Here is a 19,455-nt window from a genome sequence, read left to right as displayed (position 1 = left end):
CAAGGCTTGTGTCATGGTGCCACCCAGCTGCAGGGACACAGAGGGGACATCCAGCAAACCCTGTACAGCTTTCTAGAAACCTGCTTCCCTTGCTCAGGGCGATGGGGACCCCACAAAGCATAGAGGTCAGCCCCAACTTCAGCCTTATCATTGTTGGTCCCATGGGGTGTTGGATCCCCAAGCTGAACCTGCCGGCTCTGCAAGGTCGGAGACTCTACTTCTCCTTGGCCTTTTGAGACCACAGCCAAATGGAAGCAGAAAGAGTCCCATTCTCCAAAGTCCCAATCAGAGATCAAGGTCTGCCTGGCTCCTCCAGGCAGCGCCCTAGGGGAGACCCTGGGGGTAGGTGGTGGTTCTGGAAGCAGAGCCCCTCCAGAGCCTGTTCCACCCAAGGCCACAGCAGCACGTTCTCGGTGGCTCCAAAACCCGGACAAACTTCGCCCTTCCCTGCACCTCCCCAACCCTAAGGACACTGCCCCGCACCTCTGCCGGCCACTCAGCTCTCCTCCTCAGGGGGGTCTATATGGAATGTTCCCAGTCCTCTGACCTCCACTGGCTTGGCCTGCTGGGGCAGTGGCAGGAGACTGGGGAGGGGGAGAAAGAAATGGCTATCTAGGCTATTTATTCCCTGGGCTTTCCAGCAGGGTGCGCTCCAGGCTGCTCTCACCCTCACGTTTCTTCCCTCTCTGCTTTCCCTCCTTTTCTCTCCCCTCCCTTTTCCTTCCTCCTTCCTTCCCTTCTCCTTCCCCTCATCCAGGAAGCTCTTCCTCTCCTGGCCCCTCAGGCCTGGTCGCCCCTCCTGCCCTCTGCTCTGTGCTTGTTCATATTCATTCTCAGGTTCCCCAGAGCCAGGGCTTTGCCCTGCAGGGCCGGCATCCCGCCAGCTCTGACCCCCACTCTCTTCCCACCACAGTTCTGTCCTGCCCCGCAGTCCCCCCAGCTCTTCCACAGGAGCTCTGGCACTGCTGCCCCAGATCACCATCCCCAACCTTGACCTGGGGGTGAGACCCTCATGTGGTTCCAGTCATCTGGGCTGAGGACCAAGGACCTGGCTGCAGATACCCCTGGAGCTGCTGGGCCAACTCTGCCCTTGGAACTTGCTCCAATCTGACCCTCGCAGCCTAACCATCAGCTGCCCCGTGCCCAAGCACTCCCCAAACCCTGCTTTGACCCTTTTCCTGCAATATTTGATATCTTTTTAAAATACTGCACGACACTTTTTGGTTTGCTGTGTACTCTGCCCCCTGCTAGAAGTAAGCTTCAAGAGGGCAGGGATCTTGTCAACTGTCCCTGAAAGTGCCAGTGCCTAGGGAGTTCCCAATTCTTTCCCATTCCTGCCCCCAAGACTTGAGGTTTTATGATCATGATGACTTGCTTATTGTTCTCTGTCTTCACTCTGGATCAACAGAGATCTTGTCTGCCTTATTTACTGCTGTATCTACAGTGCCTAGAACACTGCCTGACTCCAACTTGAAGCACAGTTGTTGAATGGACACTCTGTTTGGCACACCTGAGGCTCATAAGGTGTAGTCTGCTTCCCTCTGCTGGGCATATGGGAAAATGCTTCATCTCAAAGGAGGTTGATAGTTTTGGGGAAGGCAGAAAGAAGAGGAACCAAAAATTTGGAAGACAATTGAACTGAGGTTGTTATATATTTCTCTCCCCTGTTGAAATCAGACAAAGCTGTCTATACTTTCCCACTCTTCCCAGCCTTTTTGCCATCTATGGCAAGGCAAGGCAACAATCCTTCCTTGTTTTTAAATATTCTATCCCATTATCTCCACAAATACCTATTCTTGCATGCTGTGGGTCATTTTGGAGTTTGATCACTCCCTCTAGGCTTTTCACCTTGTTGGGTGGGAAATGTGAATAAGGAGCCACAAGGCTTCATGCAGGCTCCTTGCTAAGGGCAACTGCGTGAGGGTGCCGCTGAGGACAAACCTTACTCCAACTTCTACTTCCTGGGACTGAGGAGAGGGGTGGGGGTGTGTCAGCCACTGCGCCTTAATTAGATGTACCTTTGACTTCTTCAGGAGCAGGCTGCTCCCTCCTGACTACTCATCACTCAGCAGAAATATTAACCCAGGGAGACTTCACATTCTCTTGTCGTGTAACATCAGTGTGGTTCAAGTGGGACAGAACCACTGAGCTTATGCCTGGTGACAAGACTCTCACAGTGGCAAATTTCTGAGCCTTTTGACCCAGGTTGCTCCAAGAAGCAAGCCCACTGATTTTTGTTAAGTAACGTCCACACCTGATCTCTCTCTCTGCACCCTAGAGATTTCCTGTAACAATCCTTTAAAAATATTCCTCCCCAGTGACTGAAAATCATTCAGCCTGTGTGTCTTCATTGGCAAGTGACAAAATATGGTCATTGTTCTTTATTTTTTACACTGCTTTTACTCTGGCCACATGAGGTATTTGTGTCTTTTCTGCTACTTGACTATCCTTGAGAGCAAAGCCTGTCCTTGCTCAGACCCCCAGGGCCTTAGTGGTTTAGAAGAGCTTAATAAGTTTCCTGTAATGAATGACTTTCAGCCCACTTTCCTTCTGTTGTTCTCTCTCAAACCAGGAAGTACCTGGTTAATTTTCTGAGTATTTCTGTGAGCCCCAAAGAGATCCACAGCACCAGGAGATATGACGAAAGTTTAATAAATGTGGCATAAAAATCTGGGCCCCTAGGATTCTGTCACCATCCATTCCCAGCTTTTGTCTCCTTGTTGAAATCTCACCTCTTTCTTGGATGTTTGTCCCCTTATGATGCCTTTAGTACAAAGGATCACATGCCCATTCCTAATACTGTTGAGCCAGAAGGTCCCTCTGGCCTGTGTGGTGGTGAAGCTTGAGAGCCGGACCAGGTAACAGGAAGGAAGAATCCAGACAGGGCCCTCTGCATTCAGAAAGGAAAGTCTGAGAATGACTGTGGCTCACCAAAGGAATGTGGGGGAGGGGGAGGGGGAGGGGGAGGATAGCGGAAGGGAGGGGGAGGACAGGAAAGAGGGAAGGGGGGAGGGCAGGAAAGAGGGACAGAGGGAAGTTTGCAGAAAGAGAAGCCAGAGGCAGAGAGATGTAGAAAGGAAAAATGAGGGGGGGGAGGCTGAAAGGATGGTGGAGGGACAAATAGAACAGGATCTCACTGGGTCACAGAACACACTAAGGTCAAGGTAAAGGCAGTGCTTACTAAAAGCCTCGGTGAGCAAAGAGCTGAAATCACTAAAACTTTAAAAGGGTATCTGAAAATCATTTTGGGCTTCTAAAAGAACTGAAAACATCGCCAGAACGTGCTATAAAATATTCTAAGTTGAAAAGCACATGCTCCTCAAAATCTTTTTCTTTTGTCATACGTGTAAAAAGTGCCCTGAAAAGTGGGATCTGACATGTCATTAGACATAGAGATTTTCTATGTTAATGAGAACCATTCCTATTTTACAGCCTTTTGGGGATAGCACCACAAAGTCCGCCACACATCCGCTCGTCTGTTGTTGCCACTCGTCAGCACTGTTCTGCCATTGCTCTCTCTGCTCACCAGGGCCTACCTTCTCACAGATGATACTCACTTATCTTCATGCTTCTAATTCTGGAATCTTCTGAGGAGGGGGGAGGATGACAGGGCAGTGGGATGGCGGCAGTGGAAGGACCTTCCGGCTGCACAATCCAGCCTCCGGTGGTGGAGGTCCCCCTATGTGGAGAAGACCAGGGGACAAAGGAGGACCCCGTGGGAGCCCCTGGGATCAGCAGCAGAGTTGAGGAGGCTCAAGTGTTAGACATGCCCATAGCCCCTGGGGCCCCATTACCTGCCATCCCTCCTCACCTGAAGGAGATCCCTGGGGTAGTGCCCAGTCCAGCCTTTGCTGATCACTTCTAGCAACAGATCCCATGATGTGGCCCTGGCCAGTTGGCTCAGTGGTAGAGTGTCAGCCTGGCATGTGGATGTCCTGGGTTTGATTCCTGGTCAGGGCACACAGAAGAAGCAACCATCTGCTTCTCCACCCCGCCCTTTCTCACTTCTCTTTCTTTCTCTCTTCTCCTCCTGAAGCCATGGCTTAATTAGAGTGAGTTGGCCCTGGGCACTGAGGATGGCTCCATGGCCTCCACCTCAGGCACTAAAAACTGTCTCCAGTTGCAATTGAGCAAGGGCCCCAGATGGGCAGAGCATTGTCCCCTAGTGGGCATGCTGGGTGGATCCCAGTTGGGACATGTGCAGGAGTCTGTCTCTGCCTTCCCTCCTCTCACTGAAAAATAGTGTAAAGGTGGCAAAGAAATTTTCAAATGAAATCACAACCTTTCCAGATTCTTTGCCAGGGATTTCCTTGTCACTGATGGCTACTACCCTTGAGTGAGCAGCTGGGAGGGTGAGGGCACCTGCTGGAGACGCAGTTGTCTTCACCGTTTGGTTCCTTTATCTGCCCGGGAGCCCAGAGGTCAAGGCTTCACTTTGTGGCTATTTCCTGCCTCTCCTCAGTTAAGATCAGAGCTGCCATCAGGGGTGTCCTGCCCAGGCCCACAGAAGGAGTTAGGGCCCACCTCCTGCTGACCATGAACACCCCCTGGGATCCTTCCTATGCCAGGGCTATTCCTGGTGGAGACTTTCAGTAGCAGAAGAATGTTCCTTGCTTTTGTAGGCATCCTGGTCTGAGGCTGCGCAGCTCTGAATGTTGAGAAATGCTTCCCAGTGAGCTGAGGGCTGCCTCCCTGTGCCGTCCCACGTCTAGAAGGGGACTTGGAAGAGCAGACAAATACCACATCCTTTCCTGAGTCAGAGCTTTGCCAGGCGAATTGCCCCCCAGGGTTTACAACTGTCCTCCTTTAAGTTGGTTTCTATGTGGACTCGCTGTCTTTGCTGCTGGATCCCCCAACAATGTCACATACAGGGTGAGGGCCAGGGATGGACACGTGGCGTAAATGCTACAAGATCTAGCAGAGCATTAGTCTCATGTGGGAACACTGCCCTTCCATTCGTAAGTGTTGATTAGGCCACTATCAATATCATGGATAAAAGTGACCCCAACATGCCGCAATTAGAATCCCACTACCTCACACATCCAGATCTTAAATTTACTCTCTCTCTCTCTCTCTCTCTCTCTCTCTCTCCAATTGTTCTGGGTCCATCTTCCTAATCTATTGAAATAATAGAAACCCCATCCCTTCCCGCCCTCATCGGTCATTCCTGGGTTCTGCTTACTGGGAGGAGGCCCCAGTGTGAAGCTAGATGCACCTTTATGTTTATGCTTATTTTATTTATTTGAAGCTAGATAAATTCTTAAAAGGACAGCTAAGACAAATGAAAGAGCTGATTAAAAGTCTGTCCAGTTACAGACTTTCTTCTAGCACTACTTTGACCAAAGTTGTGGCCCTTTCTTCGCAGAGGAAGCTGGGTCACTAGTAGTTAACTGGGGCAAGCAGTCCCTCACGTCCACTGTCCAGCTGGAGAAAGGTCAGCACCGTATTTCCTTGGAGAAAACCGAGTCACCAGGGGCATGGCAGAATACAGATTTCATGACTGCCTATTGTATCCTAAGTCCAGACTCTTTCCTTGGTCTGGGCTGAGACCTCTGGGAGAGTGAGGACTACTTTTGCCCAGTTGCTCACACACAGTGCCAAGTTTTCCAAAGACACCTATGAACTGACCTCAGAGCGGACTGGCAGGTATTGGCAGGGTGAGGAGGCTTAAACCCTGTATCTGTGGGACACTCTTACCCGGGCGCGTCTGGTGCCTGACAAGGAAAAGCACCCCGAATCTCAGGGAGTGTGTGTGTTGGATCAGCAGCAAGGTCGACTGCCCTCTCTACCATGTGGTGGGTCCCCACCTTGCTGAAACCTCTCTTTTCTGTAGATGGACTGTCAGTCCTGAGCTGCTTGCATGGACTGCCCCACAGCACCCTCAGGGCACTGACTGTTTCGTTTGTCAGCCTATGCCCAGCGCATACCTGGTGGTAGTTCAGAGTGACCACAGCTGAAATGACCAGTGAAGGGACTGAGTTTCACTCCAACTGCACCCTCTCTGGCATCCCCCATGTGCTCTCTCAAAGCATCACTTTCCCCATTCCCCACTGGGGGTGTGTGTCTTAGCTCACTGGGAAGTCCTGGGGAGGAAATGAAATCACCAGGTAGTGAGCCTGGGGCATGAGTCCTCCGTTCACATGAACTAGGCTTTCAGTATGGTCAGGCTCTGGTAGGATTTGTCAAAGGAATGAGTAAGAGAAGGAATGGAAGACTGAACAGACATACTGAGCAGCGAGGCGCACTGCCCAGCTGGTGCCCCTTGGCAGGGAGAGAAGAAGCGATTTCTCTGGGGCATTCAGCGGTCGCCTTTCAATCCTCTCTGCCTCCCTAGGTCTCAGATACCCCCTCACCCCAAGGAAGGGCAGGCCCTCACACCTGAACATCAGGGGCCAGTCATACTCTACTTTCCCATGGGCCTGTTACAGAGATAGGGTCCCTCTCCCCCTCCCCAACCTTGGTCTTCAAATGTGGACACAAAGGTCACGATTTCCAGTAAGTAGTGAAGATGACAGAGCACAGCAAACACCTTGCAGGAGCCTCTTTCTGATGAAGACCACGTGCTGTGCACTGAAGTGTGGACACACCCCCATGGACATTGGGAAGATGCGCAAGGACTCACACAGAGCCGCCACCAACGCCAGCAGCCTGTGCCCCAAAAGGAAGCTGCCAGGGTGTCACCAACTGAGGGCAGAGCCAGGGACGTCCCTGGACAGTGGGGACACGGGGTGTGGACCTACACTGGGAGGGGCCTATGTGATGGACAAAGGGTGGATGCTGCAAGCAGCTGACACATCCTCACCTTCTGCTGAGAGCTCACAGCAACAGCTCTTGGAGCCACCATGGTGCCTGACACCCTCTTGTATTTCTCATTCGGAGAGAATGACATACTTAGAAGGAAGGCTTAGGAACGCTTCCAAAGATGTGACACACAGAGAAGCCAGATGGAAAGGTTAAATGATGACATCAAGAGTGGACAGTCTCTGTGTCCCAATAAAGAGAGGGCATCTGGGGACACAGCCAGGCTACACAGACAGGGGCCACAGTGGTAGGGCTCTATAGACAGAGTTTTTCCCAAAGCAGGCTGCAGCTACTGGAGGAGGGCACTTTCGGGGGGGGGGCTTTCCATTGGTACCTTGACAGATAAGGCTCTGCTTTCTACCTCGCTGCAGGGGATAGAACCAGAAATGAGCTGATGAATGGGCAAAGACTTGAGGAAAGTCTATGGCATTTTAAACGTTATGGAGAACGGTCACCCTGGTCCCTCACCCACAGGACAGCAGCTGGCTGCACACCGAGGACCTTCTGTGGCTGGCCCTCACTCCCCCACCCTGTGGTCACCACCAGGTCAACTTGGGCTTTACCAGACATTAAAGCCACCTGGGTCTAGGACAAGAATGCCCGTGAGTGATCACGGCGCTGGCAGGGAGCACAATTTGGGACCAGAAGAGAGGTTTGAGTTCCTGCCGTAGAGGATACAGAAGGGAGGAAACTCCCTATCTAGACATTACACCAATCAGGGATAAAACTGCCAGCCCCCCCCCCCAAAGAACCCGTGGAGCAAGCCAGTGTGCACAGTGGTTGGAATGGGGCCTCCAGTGTCTGGCCAGCCCAGATGGGAGTCAGCTGTCCAACCTCTCCCCTGTAAACTGGGGACATTTACAGCCCATGCCTGCCTCACAGGGGTCCCTGGGAGAAGAGCTGGTGCCCAGGCAGCAGTCTGAGCCATGCAAGAACAGTCCTCAGCTGTTCACCTGTATTGTTATGCCTATCAAACCACTCCCCACCGGACAGCGCAGTGAGCGTGTGGGCTGACAGCCCCCAGACGTGCTGCTCCCACTCCCGTCAGCGTCAGCGCATTGGTGAGCCGTGCCCACCCCGCTTCCAGGGCCTGCGGGGAAACAGCTTTGCCATTCAACACAGACTAGAGGAGGAGAAGGGGTGGGGCTGGTGACTGCTGATGTCACTCACCAATGATGGCGTGTCACCTTACTTCCTCCTTCATAGATGACCCCCCAGAAGCCCCTCACCTGAGCTGAGGATGAGTCTCACGGTTATACCCAACGACCTTGTAACAGATTCACATACTGACACAGAATCAACATCTAAATAGACTTTTATTTTTTTTTCTTTTACTCATTTGGACAGAAAAAAAAAATTGTCAGCTTTCATCAGAGTCTCCCTAAGTGTTGGAAACACATTAAACTCAGAAATAGTGGACCTTGTAGAAAAGCATCACAAATTAAAAATATATTTCTCCACATGGTAAAAGTGCTTTCAATTCAATTAAAGGACATGGCAAAGGTGTTTTAAAACACAATTTAAAATTTGGCCTACAATCCGTGGCATTGAATGAAACCGAGGACAAGGTCGCCGTCATGAACAGAGGACACAGGAATGACAGAGTTTGGGGGCATGCTGCCAGCAACACTGTTAAGTCACTGAGTGTGGACATGGAAAAAAGTCCCAAAGCCTGAGTAGAATAGATTTTGCATTTGTAAAAATGAGAGTTGATGGGGGATCATGGAACTCCAGAAATTACTTGTTTCTCGTCTGTGGGAACAGCCAGACCCGTCAGCTACTCCAGTTGAGGGCTCCCACAGAGACACGTGAGCTTCGGTTCCGAAAGAGCCCCAGATGTGGTGGGGAATAAGCAGGGCCCTGGCTGTTGCGTACTCCTTCCTGTCCTGCGGTGAGCAAACCCCAGCCCATGAGAAATCAGACAACCACGCTGGCCACCCACCCCCGCAGGGTGGACAGAACTAGCCGTACCATCCCAAGGGTGTGCCTGTGATAGGCAAACACCACCAGGCTTCTTGCTACACATGAGGGGAAGAGGTCAGCGAGGGGTCACCTGTAGGGACATTGGTGGTTTGTCTGAGCAATGCTACATATTTTTCAAAACAAGTAATTCTGCCGGTGTTAAGGTCTATGACAAAGCTCAAGGCCCACAGGCCCCCTGTGATCCTGGGTGGGTGCAACCATGTTCGTTCTGGAAGAGAGCTGCCCATTCTGGCCCTGGAGTGGGCACAGGGCTCAGGACACAGAACCATGATCATGCAAGGAGCCGCAACTGGTGTGAGGCAAGGGGCTGAAGGGGTGAGGAAGAGGAGACGTTTTCCTTTTACAGAAGATCTGAAGCAATAGTAAGAAAATAACCTGAAGATATATTTAAAAATAAAAATAGCATCACACTTCACTGTGATCGTTGGCAGTTCCCCTTTCTCCCCCATCACCAGCCACACAGATGACAGGAGCAAGAAGGCCTCGTTCATTCATCAGACTGGAACCCCTTCCCCACTCGTCACCACACCTGATCCTCTCTTCTTCCACGGGGTCTGCTCTAAGCTGCTCTTGAGAGGCGAATTCGGGAAAACTCTCTGGTCTCCTCTATACACCTGAACGACCTTAGCAGCACAGGGCCACTCTCCGCTTGCTGCTGGTCACCTGTGGACACAGCCTAAGAGCAAGCCGTGTCACCAGGATCTTCACATCTTTACAAAGCAGGTATTTTTAGCACAACATGCTATGGCTCATCCCATCCCTGGTACTTTTGGTGGCCACAGCCTCCCCAGGTCCCTGGTGTTAAGAGCTGAACTCTCCCGCAGGCTCCACGGGGTCATGAGGACAGAACGTCCTGCTGAGCGGAACAGTAGCCCTGGTGGCACATGACATGTGGAGTCTGAGTGTGGCTCCTTGTCCTCACACGGTATCCCCATGAGGTGAGTGGCCGCTGCCCAGAGGGAGGACGTGCTCTTCTTTGAATGAAAACCAGGCAGCAGCTGTCTCCTGACCAGATCCGTCAGGTGCCTGCAGAGGCCATGAGCACCCCTCCCAGAGCTCGTGTCTCCAGAGCTCTAGGCAGGCAGGTTGGAATGACAGGCTCTCTCCCTCCTCTCCCCCCCCCTCCACCTGGTCCTTCTCGAAGCCCAGGCCCCCAGCATCAGTGGGTTGGAGAGGTACCCTCCAGGCCCAGCAGCTCCCTCACAAGTCTCTCGCCAAACTGTGCCCGGTTGTACCTCTTCACGTGGTAGGCGTCCGACATCTTGTACAGGATGTAGGCGTTGTTGACAGCGATGCTGACGGCAAACCAGAACACCTGTTGCCAGGTCTTGTTTGGTTTGTGAGAAATGAAATACCTGCGAGAACAGAGGGGATGAGAAAGGCTTCCCCAGACAGGTGGCTCAGGGACTCCTAATTCTGGAGCGAGAGTTCCCAGAGGCCCATCCCGGCCAGCAGGGGCCTGGGGGGGAGGAGGCAGGCTGGAGTGTAGTACTGGTCAGCTCTTGCTGAGGCTTTGTCACAAGGAACTTTCCCTAAGACAGATGAGAACAGGCCCCATCACGAGGTGGGGGGATGAGATACTGACACCAGGAGCCTGGCCTTCCGTGGCTCAGAGAACAGGGCCTGGGAAGGGGGGGGGGCTGGGCCGGCTCAGGACCCTTCCAGAGGGCTGTGTTCTGTGCACACTGCACTACTTCCCAAGGTCATGCTTGTTCCCAGCTGCAGGCTTCTGCAGAGCACGCTCTCCTCACCATCCCACCTTCCGTTCAGATAGAGGACAGATGGCATCTCAGGGAGGCCTCCTCTACCCCTAAGGATGAGGACAGGGCTCCTCCTGCACCCATCCGACTTCAGACTCTCCCTGCGTTGTCCTCCATCCACACATCTGTCTCTGCTCCCCGAGGGCGAAGTGTTTGCGGGGCACACCCTGCACACAGCCCAAATGCCCACTCAGAGTGGCACCCAGCAGCCGCTGACTCCACAATGCAGGCTTCTTGGTCATGACCGCATGGCTTGGCCAGGTGCTGAGCGTGGACTGTGTGCAGCGAAGACTAGCTCAGTGACACCCTAAGGCGGGGGCCCCCTTCCACCTACGTTGAGTTTTCCGGGGCGCACCAGTCCCTGACCTTGCCTCTCCACCATGAGTAGTCCAAAAGATGTCGACTGCCCTCAAAGAGGGCTGAGTAAATGCCCAGGCGCCTCTTGGGTTGGTCCGATCCTGTTCTGGGTGTGAGTCCCAATACTAGCAACTTAGTGGCAAACCGAGGTCCAATAGCAATCATTTCTTAGTTTCTGTTAGGAACATAAGGGTGCCCAGCCAGGAGATGGCACTGTGGGCACGAACCATCTATCCCACATAGACACTCAGGACGAGACCACACCTAGTGCAGGTTACCATCTTTGGGATAATTAAGTAGCGCGTTCTGGCAGACATACAGCTCACTGTGACAATGCCAAGGACATGAACCAGAAGGATGTTGGTCCAGCCTACCAGGAGGAACACAGATGGTATAGGATCTAGGCCAGTGGTTGGCAAACTCATTAGTCAACAGAGCCAAATATTAATAGTACAACAATTGAAATTTCTTTTGAGAGCCACATTTTTAAACTTAAACTATAGGTAGGTACATTCCTTATCAAGGTAGCTCCCGCACGTGGTGTTTTGTGGAAGAGCCACAGACAAGGGGCCAAAGAGCCGCATGTGGCTCGCGAGCCTCAGTTTGCTGACCAGGGGTCTAGGCCAACTGCTGAGAGACAGCAAATTTGAGAGGTGAAAGGAAGGAAAGGCACCTTTGGGTGGGGAAGGGAGGTGGGGGAGGGAAGTGGGGAAGGGAGGCGGGGGTGGGAGGCGGGTTGGGAGGTAGAGGAGGGCGGTGGGGAGAACATGGAGAAGGGGACAGGTACAGAGTGGAGGGAGCTGCCAGGCTGAGCCTGGGAGGCCAAGATGAAGGCTCAGGATTTATATTACTGGGTCTTCATTTTTCAATTCTGAAATTGGGGCAACTACTGACCACCCAGCAGCTTTTGTATTCTGAAACAGTGACACTGCAGGAGCCCCCTCCCCCTTCCCTACCCCCAGACGGAGCTGGCCGAGTCACCTACTTGCTGTACTTGTCGTCGTATCTGCAGATATAGCTGAGGTGAGCAGCAAATGCCTCCACTGCAAGGGGGCAGGGGATCTCCCCCTTCTTCCTCTTGATGATCACCCCTGCAGGGAAGAGAGGGGTTCAATCTCCTCTGACCACCTCCTCCAAGTGCGCCTTACCTGTGACTGACAAATGTGCGTGTCTCCACCCTGAGGAGAGTGGGGAGGGGAGGAGGGGGAGGAGGGGAAGGAGGAGGAGGTGGCAGAGGCTGAGATCAGGGAGCACGGGAAGTCACTTCCACCTGCTTCACCTGCCTCTGTCAAAGCAGAAGCTGAAATTCGAGGCTCAGGAGAATAAGAAGGTGTCCTTGCCCCCAGAATTGGCCCTGCCATGCCTTCCAGGACTTCTGGGGGCCCCGTGGTACTGAAACTCTGTGCTTGGATGCACACACGCACACACACACACCACACACACCTTTCCCTCCACTACCACAAAGGGGACAGACTCCCAGGGGCACCACTGATGCCCATGTCCTGGCAAAATTCCTAAGTCACACTGGCAGGGCATGAGAAGAGAAGGCACAGGTTAGCTTCCCCTCGCCCTGCAGCCCACACCGCACAGAACGCCTTCCAACCAGCCTAGTGCGCAGGTGCGGTCGAGCTTTCCAGACTGGCTCCTCCGCCCAGCCTTCCCCAGGCATGACGGGACTGAGAACAGTCCTTTTGTCGGGGTGGGGGGGTGGGTAGGGTGGTGTGTGTGTGTGTGTGTGTGTGTGTGTGTTTAGAGGATTAGTTCAAAGGATTGTGAAGTTTTAGTACTACAGAACTATAGTTGAAGTAGAAATGGCATGTCCCTGCAGCACAAGGGACTTTATCTGGAGTGTCCCCCCCTCACTGAGAGACATGTGGGACATAACAGTTGTACACATCTACCTGCATAGACTGAGTCCTGGGACTGGACCTTCTTTTTTCTTTCTTGCCTCTGCCCCCAAACAAGTCTGGTTTTTTCACACTAGAGAACTACCGGGGAGCTGGTGAGGAACTGAGATGTCCACAGAGGTGTGGTCTCACAGGCTGGGGACTGGGCCCAGGCGATGTACTTCCTAAAATTCTGAGGATCAGATAGATATGTGCAGACCAGGGACCTCTTCTTGGCTGGAAGTTTCTGGACTCCACTTGCTTACGAATGCCTTCTCCACTCAAAGATGTTCTATCATCAGAGGACCCGACCTCAAGGGCATTTTGCAAAGCTGGGCTCACCAGCTCCTGGGTGGACATGTCCCAGAGCCATCCAGGAGGGCTGTCTCTTTCTAACACTCCTCCTGACCACACCTGCTCTCAGTCCCTTATCCCCGCCATTGCCTCACACCAAGACCTGGTGGGAATCGTCCCTCCGGGAGACCCAGGCCTTGGGAAGTGTCCCATCTCCAGCTCTGTTTTCATTTGTCCAACTTTCAATTACAGCACCTTCTGGGGCTAAAGAGGCCCCTGTAGAGCCCTAGGGAGTCCACATGGGTACGCGCAGCTCAGACCATCTCTGCTCATACCCACATGTTAAAGAAACAGGTCCTTTTCTGTTCTTTTCCCAGAAGTGGAGAACAGCCTCTCTGAGTCACCAGTCCCTGGAGGATCAGGCTTTCTCTCCAAGGACAAACTTCAGTGTGTGGCCGAGTGCTTGGAGCTCCCATGGTCTGCAGCTTTGGCCTCCAAGCTTCAGCATGGCCAGGGCACTAGCTCTGGACCACCACTGTCCCCACACACCTGGCCACAGGGGACCGACTTTCATTTCTGCCTTTCTTCCCATCCTTTTCATTCCTAACTGAAAACCGAACATTTCAGCTTGAGATCTCCAGAGAGCGGCTGCAGAGCCTAGGTCTGAATCCCTCTCCTCAAGCAGTCCCCCAGTTTAGAAACCACACTGCCCTCCTCCAGGACAACCCTCTGCACGTCAAGATACTATTCCATCTGGAAAGGGTAAGGTTTCTATCCTATAGTCACCTTTTCCAAGGCCCAAAAATAGACATTGGAAATGTAGGTGAGAAGTTATCTGGTATTTCTTGTCTTTGTTGACATCCTAACCAGGAGAGGCATGCACATAGCCCACAGACCTCTGGGTGAAGCCTGTTCATTTACAGCTCTACGTGGACCCATAGGCACAGCCATACCCCACATGACCACCTCTGTGCCACTGCGTAAATCTAAGAAACCTTGTGTCTTCAACATTCCAGCAGTTCTGCCTCCCACCTCCCACGGGCTTTCCGTGACTTGGCTGGCATCCCTCCCGCCATTCTGTGAGTCAGAATGAGTCAGAACCTGACTTAGGGTCCTATGGAGACATTCGTGATTCACGTGTATCTCATGGAATCTGAGTCGTACGTGGGCAGCGACTCAGGTAGGAAAATCAAAATGGATTTCAGAAGAAAAGCAACAGGATTTAGTTCTTGATGGGCACATCCCTTGACATGTGACAGTATGTCACATTTAAAAAGCTTGTGCACATGCTTATACATTTTGAAAGAAGGTTCAGGTCTCCTTAGACTCTGGAGTAAAGAACAACAAACCAATTCCTAAAATACTTGTAACTTGTAGTTAAGATTTTCTAAAATTGGCAATTGTGCTCAAGTTTGAAAAGAGTACATGTGGTCACAGCAAAATGCTGAGAAGCAGTCTTTAGAATACATAAGCTGTTACCGTCTTGTTTAAAGTTAAGTAGGGAAAGGAAGATTTATGCAATAAATGGTTCCAGCACAGGGACAGGGCTTCTTGGTCAACCAACCCTTGCCATTTAACAAAAAATACATAAAAGAAAGCCCATGGGTACCAGGCACCAAAGTGAGTTTGGCGTGGATCACTATGTGAGCACAAAATCACAGGACAGAGCAGAAGGTGGACGACCTGTCTACACATACACACCCCAGACAGACACACCCACCTTGGGACAGAGCAGGCACTTCTTTTTTTTTTTTTTTAATAATTTTATTTTTTTAATGGGGTGACATCAATAAATCAGGATACATATATTCAAAGATAACAAGTCCAGGTTATCTTGTCGTTCAATTATGTTGCATACCCACCACCCAAAGTCAGATTGTCCTCCGTCACCCTCTATCTTGTTCTCTCTGTGCCCCTCCCCCTCCCCCTTTCCCTCTCCTATTCCTCCCTCCCCCCGTAACCACCACACTCTTATCAATGTCTCTTAGTTTCACTATTATGTCCCACCTACATATGGAATAATACAGTTCCTGTTTTTTTCTGATTTACTTATTTCGCTTCGTATCATGTTATCAAGATCCCACCATTTTGCTGTAAATGTTCCGATGTCATCATTTCTTATGGCTGAGTAGTATTCCATAGTGTATATGTGCCACATCTTCTTTATCCAGTCATCTATTGATGGGCTTTTTGGTTGTTTCCATGTCCTGGCCACTGTGAACAATGCAGAGCAGGCACTTCTAAAGAATGAGGTCAAAGGCCCTGGCCGGATGGCTCAGTGGTAGAGCGTCGGCCTGGCGTGCAGAAGTCCCGGGTTCGATTCCTGGCCAGGGCACACAGGAGAAGCGCCCATCTGCTTCTCCACCCCTCCCCCTCTCCTTCCTCTCTGTCTCTCTCTTCCCCTCCTGCAGTCAAGGCTCCATTGGAGCAAAGTTGGCCCGGGCGCTGAGGATGGCTCCATGGCCTCTGCCTCAGGTGCTAGAATGGCTCTGGTTGCAACAGAACAACACCCCAGATGGGCAGAGCATCGCCCCCTGGTGGGCATGCCGGGTGGATCCTGGTTGGGCACATGCAGGAATCTATCTCTCTGCCTCCCCACTTCTCACTTCAGAAAACTACCAAAAAAAAAAAAAATCAGCTCTTCCCTGATCAATAGCTTCCTTCCTCATTCCCTTGATTTAAGGATTCCAACCCTTGAGATCAGGGTTTTTAGATCTATCCTCTGAAGTCCCACTGCACCCTTCCCCCCGCCCCCCAGACATGGTCCTCTCTGTGTTACCCATTTCATCCAGCTCAGTCAGTGCAATGTCCTGCTTTGGGACATATTTTTAGAGGTTATCAAAATAACTTGATGGGAAGCAGTTCCTGCATGCTACTCCCAAACATGTCACTAACATGCCCTTGCCCTGCCCCAAGGCCCCACCCACTAGAGCACAGAAGCCCAGTTCACCTCTAACTTCCCACTTGCAAAGTCAACTCCAAGCATTTCCTCTAAGTGCACCTGACATAGCGCTGGAGAGGGGTAGTTTCCATACCCTCTAAACCTACGGAAGATAAAAATGCCCATGTACTTGAGTCCCTGAATTGTAATCTTCATCAAAATGTAATGCTACTTCTGTGTGGGGGGGAGGGATGGGACTAAACAAACAACAGACATTTAAAACACACACACATCCCACCTATATACACAACATACACATATACACCACACACATGCACATACATATGCATACACACACATGCACACACAACTGAGCTCCCGATACTGTTCCTGCAGAAGTGACAAGGAAAGATGCCCTATAATGTAAAGGCACACAGGGACTTTTCATATACACCACACAACTGTAAGTATATCTGTAAAGTGCCCCTTTGTCATTTTAATTTCCTCTTCAGCAATTTAATAATGTCTTAGCTACAGTATTTTATTTTATTTTTTTATTAAAAAAAATTTTTTTTTATAGAGACAGAGAGAGAGTCAGAGTGAGGGATAGACAGGGGCAGATAGGAACAGAGATGAGAAGCATCTCATTTTTCGTTGTGCATTGCGACACCTTAGTTGTTCATTGATTGCCTTCTCATATGTGCCTTGGCCGTGGGCCTTCAGCAGACCGAGTAACCCCTTGCTTGAGCCAGCGACCTTGGGTCCAAGCTGGTGAATTTTTGCTCAAACCAGATGAGCCCATGCTCAAGCTGGCGACCTCAGGGTCTCGAACCTGGGTCTTCCGCATCCCAGTCCGATGCTCTATCCACTGTGCCACTGCCTGGTCAGGCTTAGCTACAGTATTTTAAATATAGACTCCCTGCTAAATAAACCCCTTGTTATCAATGGATTTTAAATCCCAAGTTAGAGTAATGACAAAATCAACTGAGCACCCAACAAAACCCAGAGCAAGTCGTTAACTTCTAAGGTATAAACGGAAAAGATAAAAGAACAGATTTTTATAGGATCCTGGATGGTAAAGGGGACCTACGGGAGGTTGCCTCTGTCCCCTGCAAATCCCACCATCGCTGTTTCTTTGACAGCAACAAGCAGCAGGAGCTGCACCCCGAGGCTCAGCAGCAGAGCATAATGGTGCAGGAAGCCAGAGCTGTGGGCAATGGGACCTCAGACTCACCCGCTACAGGCTCCCTCCCTCTGACACCTGCCCACGCACACGGCCATGCCCTCACCTTGCTGCATAGGCGAGTAGGCATTGGTCAGGAAGCGGAAGTGGCCCTTGTTGTACCAGCAGATCAGGGACATGTTCCCCTTCATCTTGATGCGGTGCTGGCCCCGGGCAGGTGGCGTGGCTGGGTTGGTCAGCATGGACAGGGGCAGGCCAGTGCAGTCACTCTTCCTGGAGCTGAGCAGGCCGCAGCAGTAAATCCCTGGTGGGGGAGGGCAGAAGCACAAGACCGCAGAAACATCATTGGAGTCCCCAGTGGCTCCCCCAGCCCCAGGCATGCTCAGGGACTGGACGTGACTGCCCATCTGAAGCTGGAGTGTGGGAGATGGGTCCTCTAGACTTCTCTCTAGAAGACACTGCTGAAGTTTGGGGACTTTTCTCCCAGAAGTGATGTCTCTACAGAACATCCATGAGTATATTTAAGATTACATGTAAGACATAACATAAGCAGGGAAGCAACAGCGCTCTCATGGTTAGAGCGCTAAAAAACAGGTATCCCTTCCGTTTCCAGAAACTTCTGTACTCCCATTATTAATCCCCCACACAAAAGAGGAACCATAGCTCCAAGAGGCCCCCAGGCTCACAGCTGATTAGGTCACCGTAACTGACACTGTCACTAAGACTTGACTGACCGAGGGCCAGCCCCTATCCTGTCTGCACAGCACCCAGAGGTGGCCCAACCCCTTGGGAGTGATGTTAAGCAGAGGAAAGAGCCATCAGACTGTGTGTGCTAAGGCAGCGCCCACCTTTGAGCATGAAGCGCAGTGAGGGGGGCTTCCTGAGGGAGAAGCACCTGCACAGCCCTGAAGACCCAGAAGGTTCCATGAGGGCGGGGCTGTGAGCAGAGACCAGTGGGAACAGGAGGCCTCTAAGTTCTGCCCTGGGCTCCAGGCCTTTTTGGGTCCCCCTGCTCAGGGGCCAGTGAGCCAGGTGGCCATGGGGAAGACCCGTCCTCCCTGAAGCCCATGTCCTCAGTCTGGATGCCTGGGAGGTGACACTTCTGACAGAGACCTGGGGACAGTTTCATCCTTCATTCTCTTCTCAGCCTACTGGAGGCCCACATAGTATCACCAGGAACGTCCATATCAGCACCAAATCATCGCATCCCCACCCCAGGCCCGAGGACATGGTGGGGGGATTCCTTTCCTCCATGACCAGTGCAGTGGGGGAAGGGAGATCCCATGGAGGCTGGGGTCCCACAGGGGGAGGGCGCACTGCAGCTTGATCCTCTGAGGACAAAACTGCCCAAACTGCTCTACTCTTAAGATTTAAACAGAAGAACTCTTTTAAACAAGGCAGGAAGACGAGCTAAACCAGGATAAGGGTGTGTAGATAACTGCCTCTTCCTGCGAGGGGAGGAAGAAAACCCAGCAGTAGCCGAGGCCTCCTGAATCTGACCCTTTTATGAAACAGCAATTATTTGATGAACATTTTCTCTGGCTATTATCTTATGAAGCGATCTATGTGCACCCTAGCAGGGACAGCTGGACGCTCAGCTAGGACTCCCTCCTTCAGGCTTGGCTTTGAATTGGACTCTCCTGGTGGAAACCAGCCCAGACCCAGGAGGTCAGCATCCCTGGGGATGGGAGCAGCCCTTGGCGTGGGCCACTGCCATCGGAACCATCAACTTCGGCGCTGACATCGTGGGCGAGGCCCATGAGGCCCCATGTGAAGGGCCTACAGCTTTAGGTCCTTCTTAAAAACAAGCAGTGAAATCTTTGCCTACTCTCAGAAAAACTCAAATTCCATGTCTAATGATTTTCTTTGCACTAGAAGATTCTTTTACAACCTTCCCCGAGTTTCCTGAGCTGGGGAGTATGTGCACCCTCCCAGAGTCACAGATGGCCTGTGACAGTTATGTGGCATCCTCACCCTGCACCAGGCCACCCACCCCGACACGTGCCCTGGACAGCAGGAGTACAGCCCAGGGGCTGCTCCACACTGCAGTAGCTGAGATCCAAGAGGTGGTGACTCTGTTACTAGACAGTTGCATGTTAAGGCCAAATGTTTGACCTGTTGCTAAGCAATAGGTCTGCAATCGGTGGCTCCCACAGCTGAGTAGGGGCTTTCTGTGTTTCTCCCAAGCAGACTAAACAGAAATCCCCACATGTCAGACAAGCTGAAGGCCAATGCCCCCACTGGACTTCCTGACTTGGCCCAGACCTCCCACTGCAGCCGCTATCTCTGCCAGAGTCACAGAAGGCTTGC

General features: G+C 51.8%; 1 protein-coding gene across 2 annotated transcripts in view; it reads right to left on the bottom strand.

Moving 5' to 3' along the window:
- Positions 1-8,141: 8,141 nt before the first annotated feature.
- Positions 8,142-19,455, bottom strand: part of PGBD5 (piggyBac transposable element derived 5) — a 124,558-nt gene continuing 113,244 nt past the window's right edge. Inside the window, exons 5-8 of one of the 2 annotated variants that reach the window (XM_066234882.1) lie at positions 17,252-17,449; positions 11,887-11,992; positions 10,020-10,139; positions 8,142-9,810 (exon numbers count right to left, since the gene is read on the bottom strand). In XM_066234882.1, coding sequence (XP_066090979.1) covers positions 9,534-9,810; positions 10,020-10,139; positions 11,887-11,992; positions 17,252-17,449 — 701 coding nt within the window. In that variant the 3' untranslated portion in view covers positions 8,142-9,533. Of the gene's footprint in view, positions 10,140-11,886; positions 11,993-17,251; positions 17,450-19,455 lie in introns of both variants that reach the window. The other variant, XM_066234892.1, reaches the window with a different exon arrangement.

Source organism: Saccopteryx bilineata, chromosome 1, assembly GCF_036850765.1.
Source record: "Saccopteryx bilineata isolate mSacBil1 chromosome 1, mSacBil1_pri_phased_curated, whole genome shotgun sequence".
In the NCBI taxonomy this organism is placed as follows: Eukaryota; Metazoa; Chordata; class Mammalia; order Chiroptera; family Emballonuridae; genus Saccopteryx; species Saccopteryx bilineata.
The sequence above is the reverse complement of the archived record's forward strand: the minus strand, read 5'-3'. Positions and strand labels throughout refer to the sequence as shown.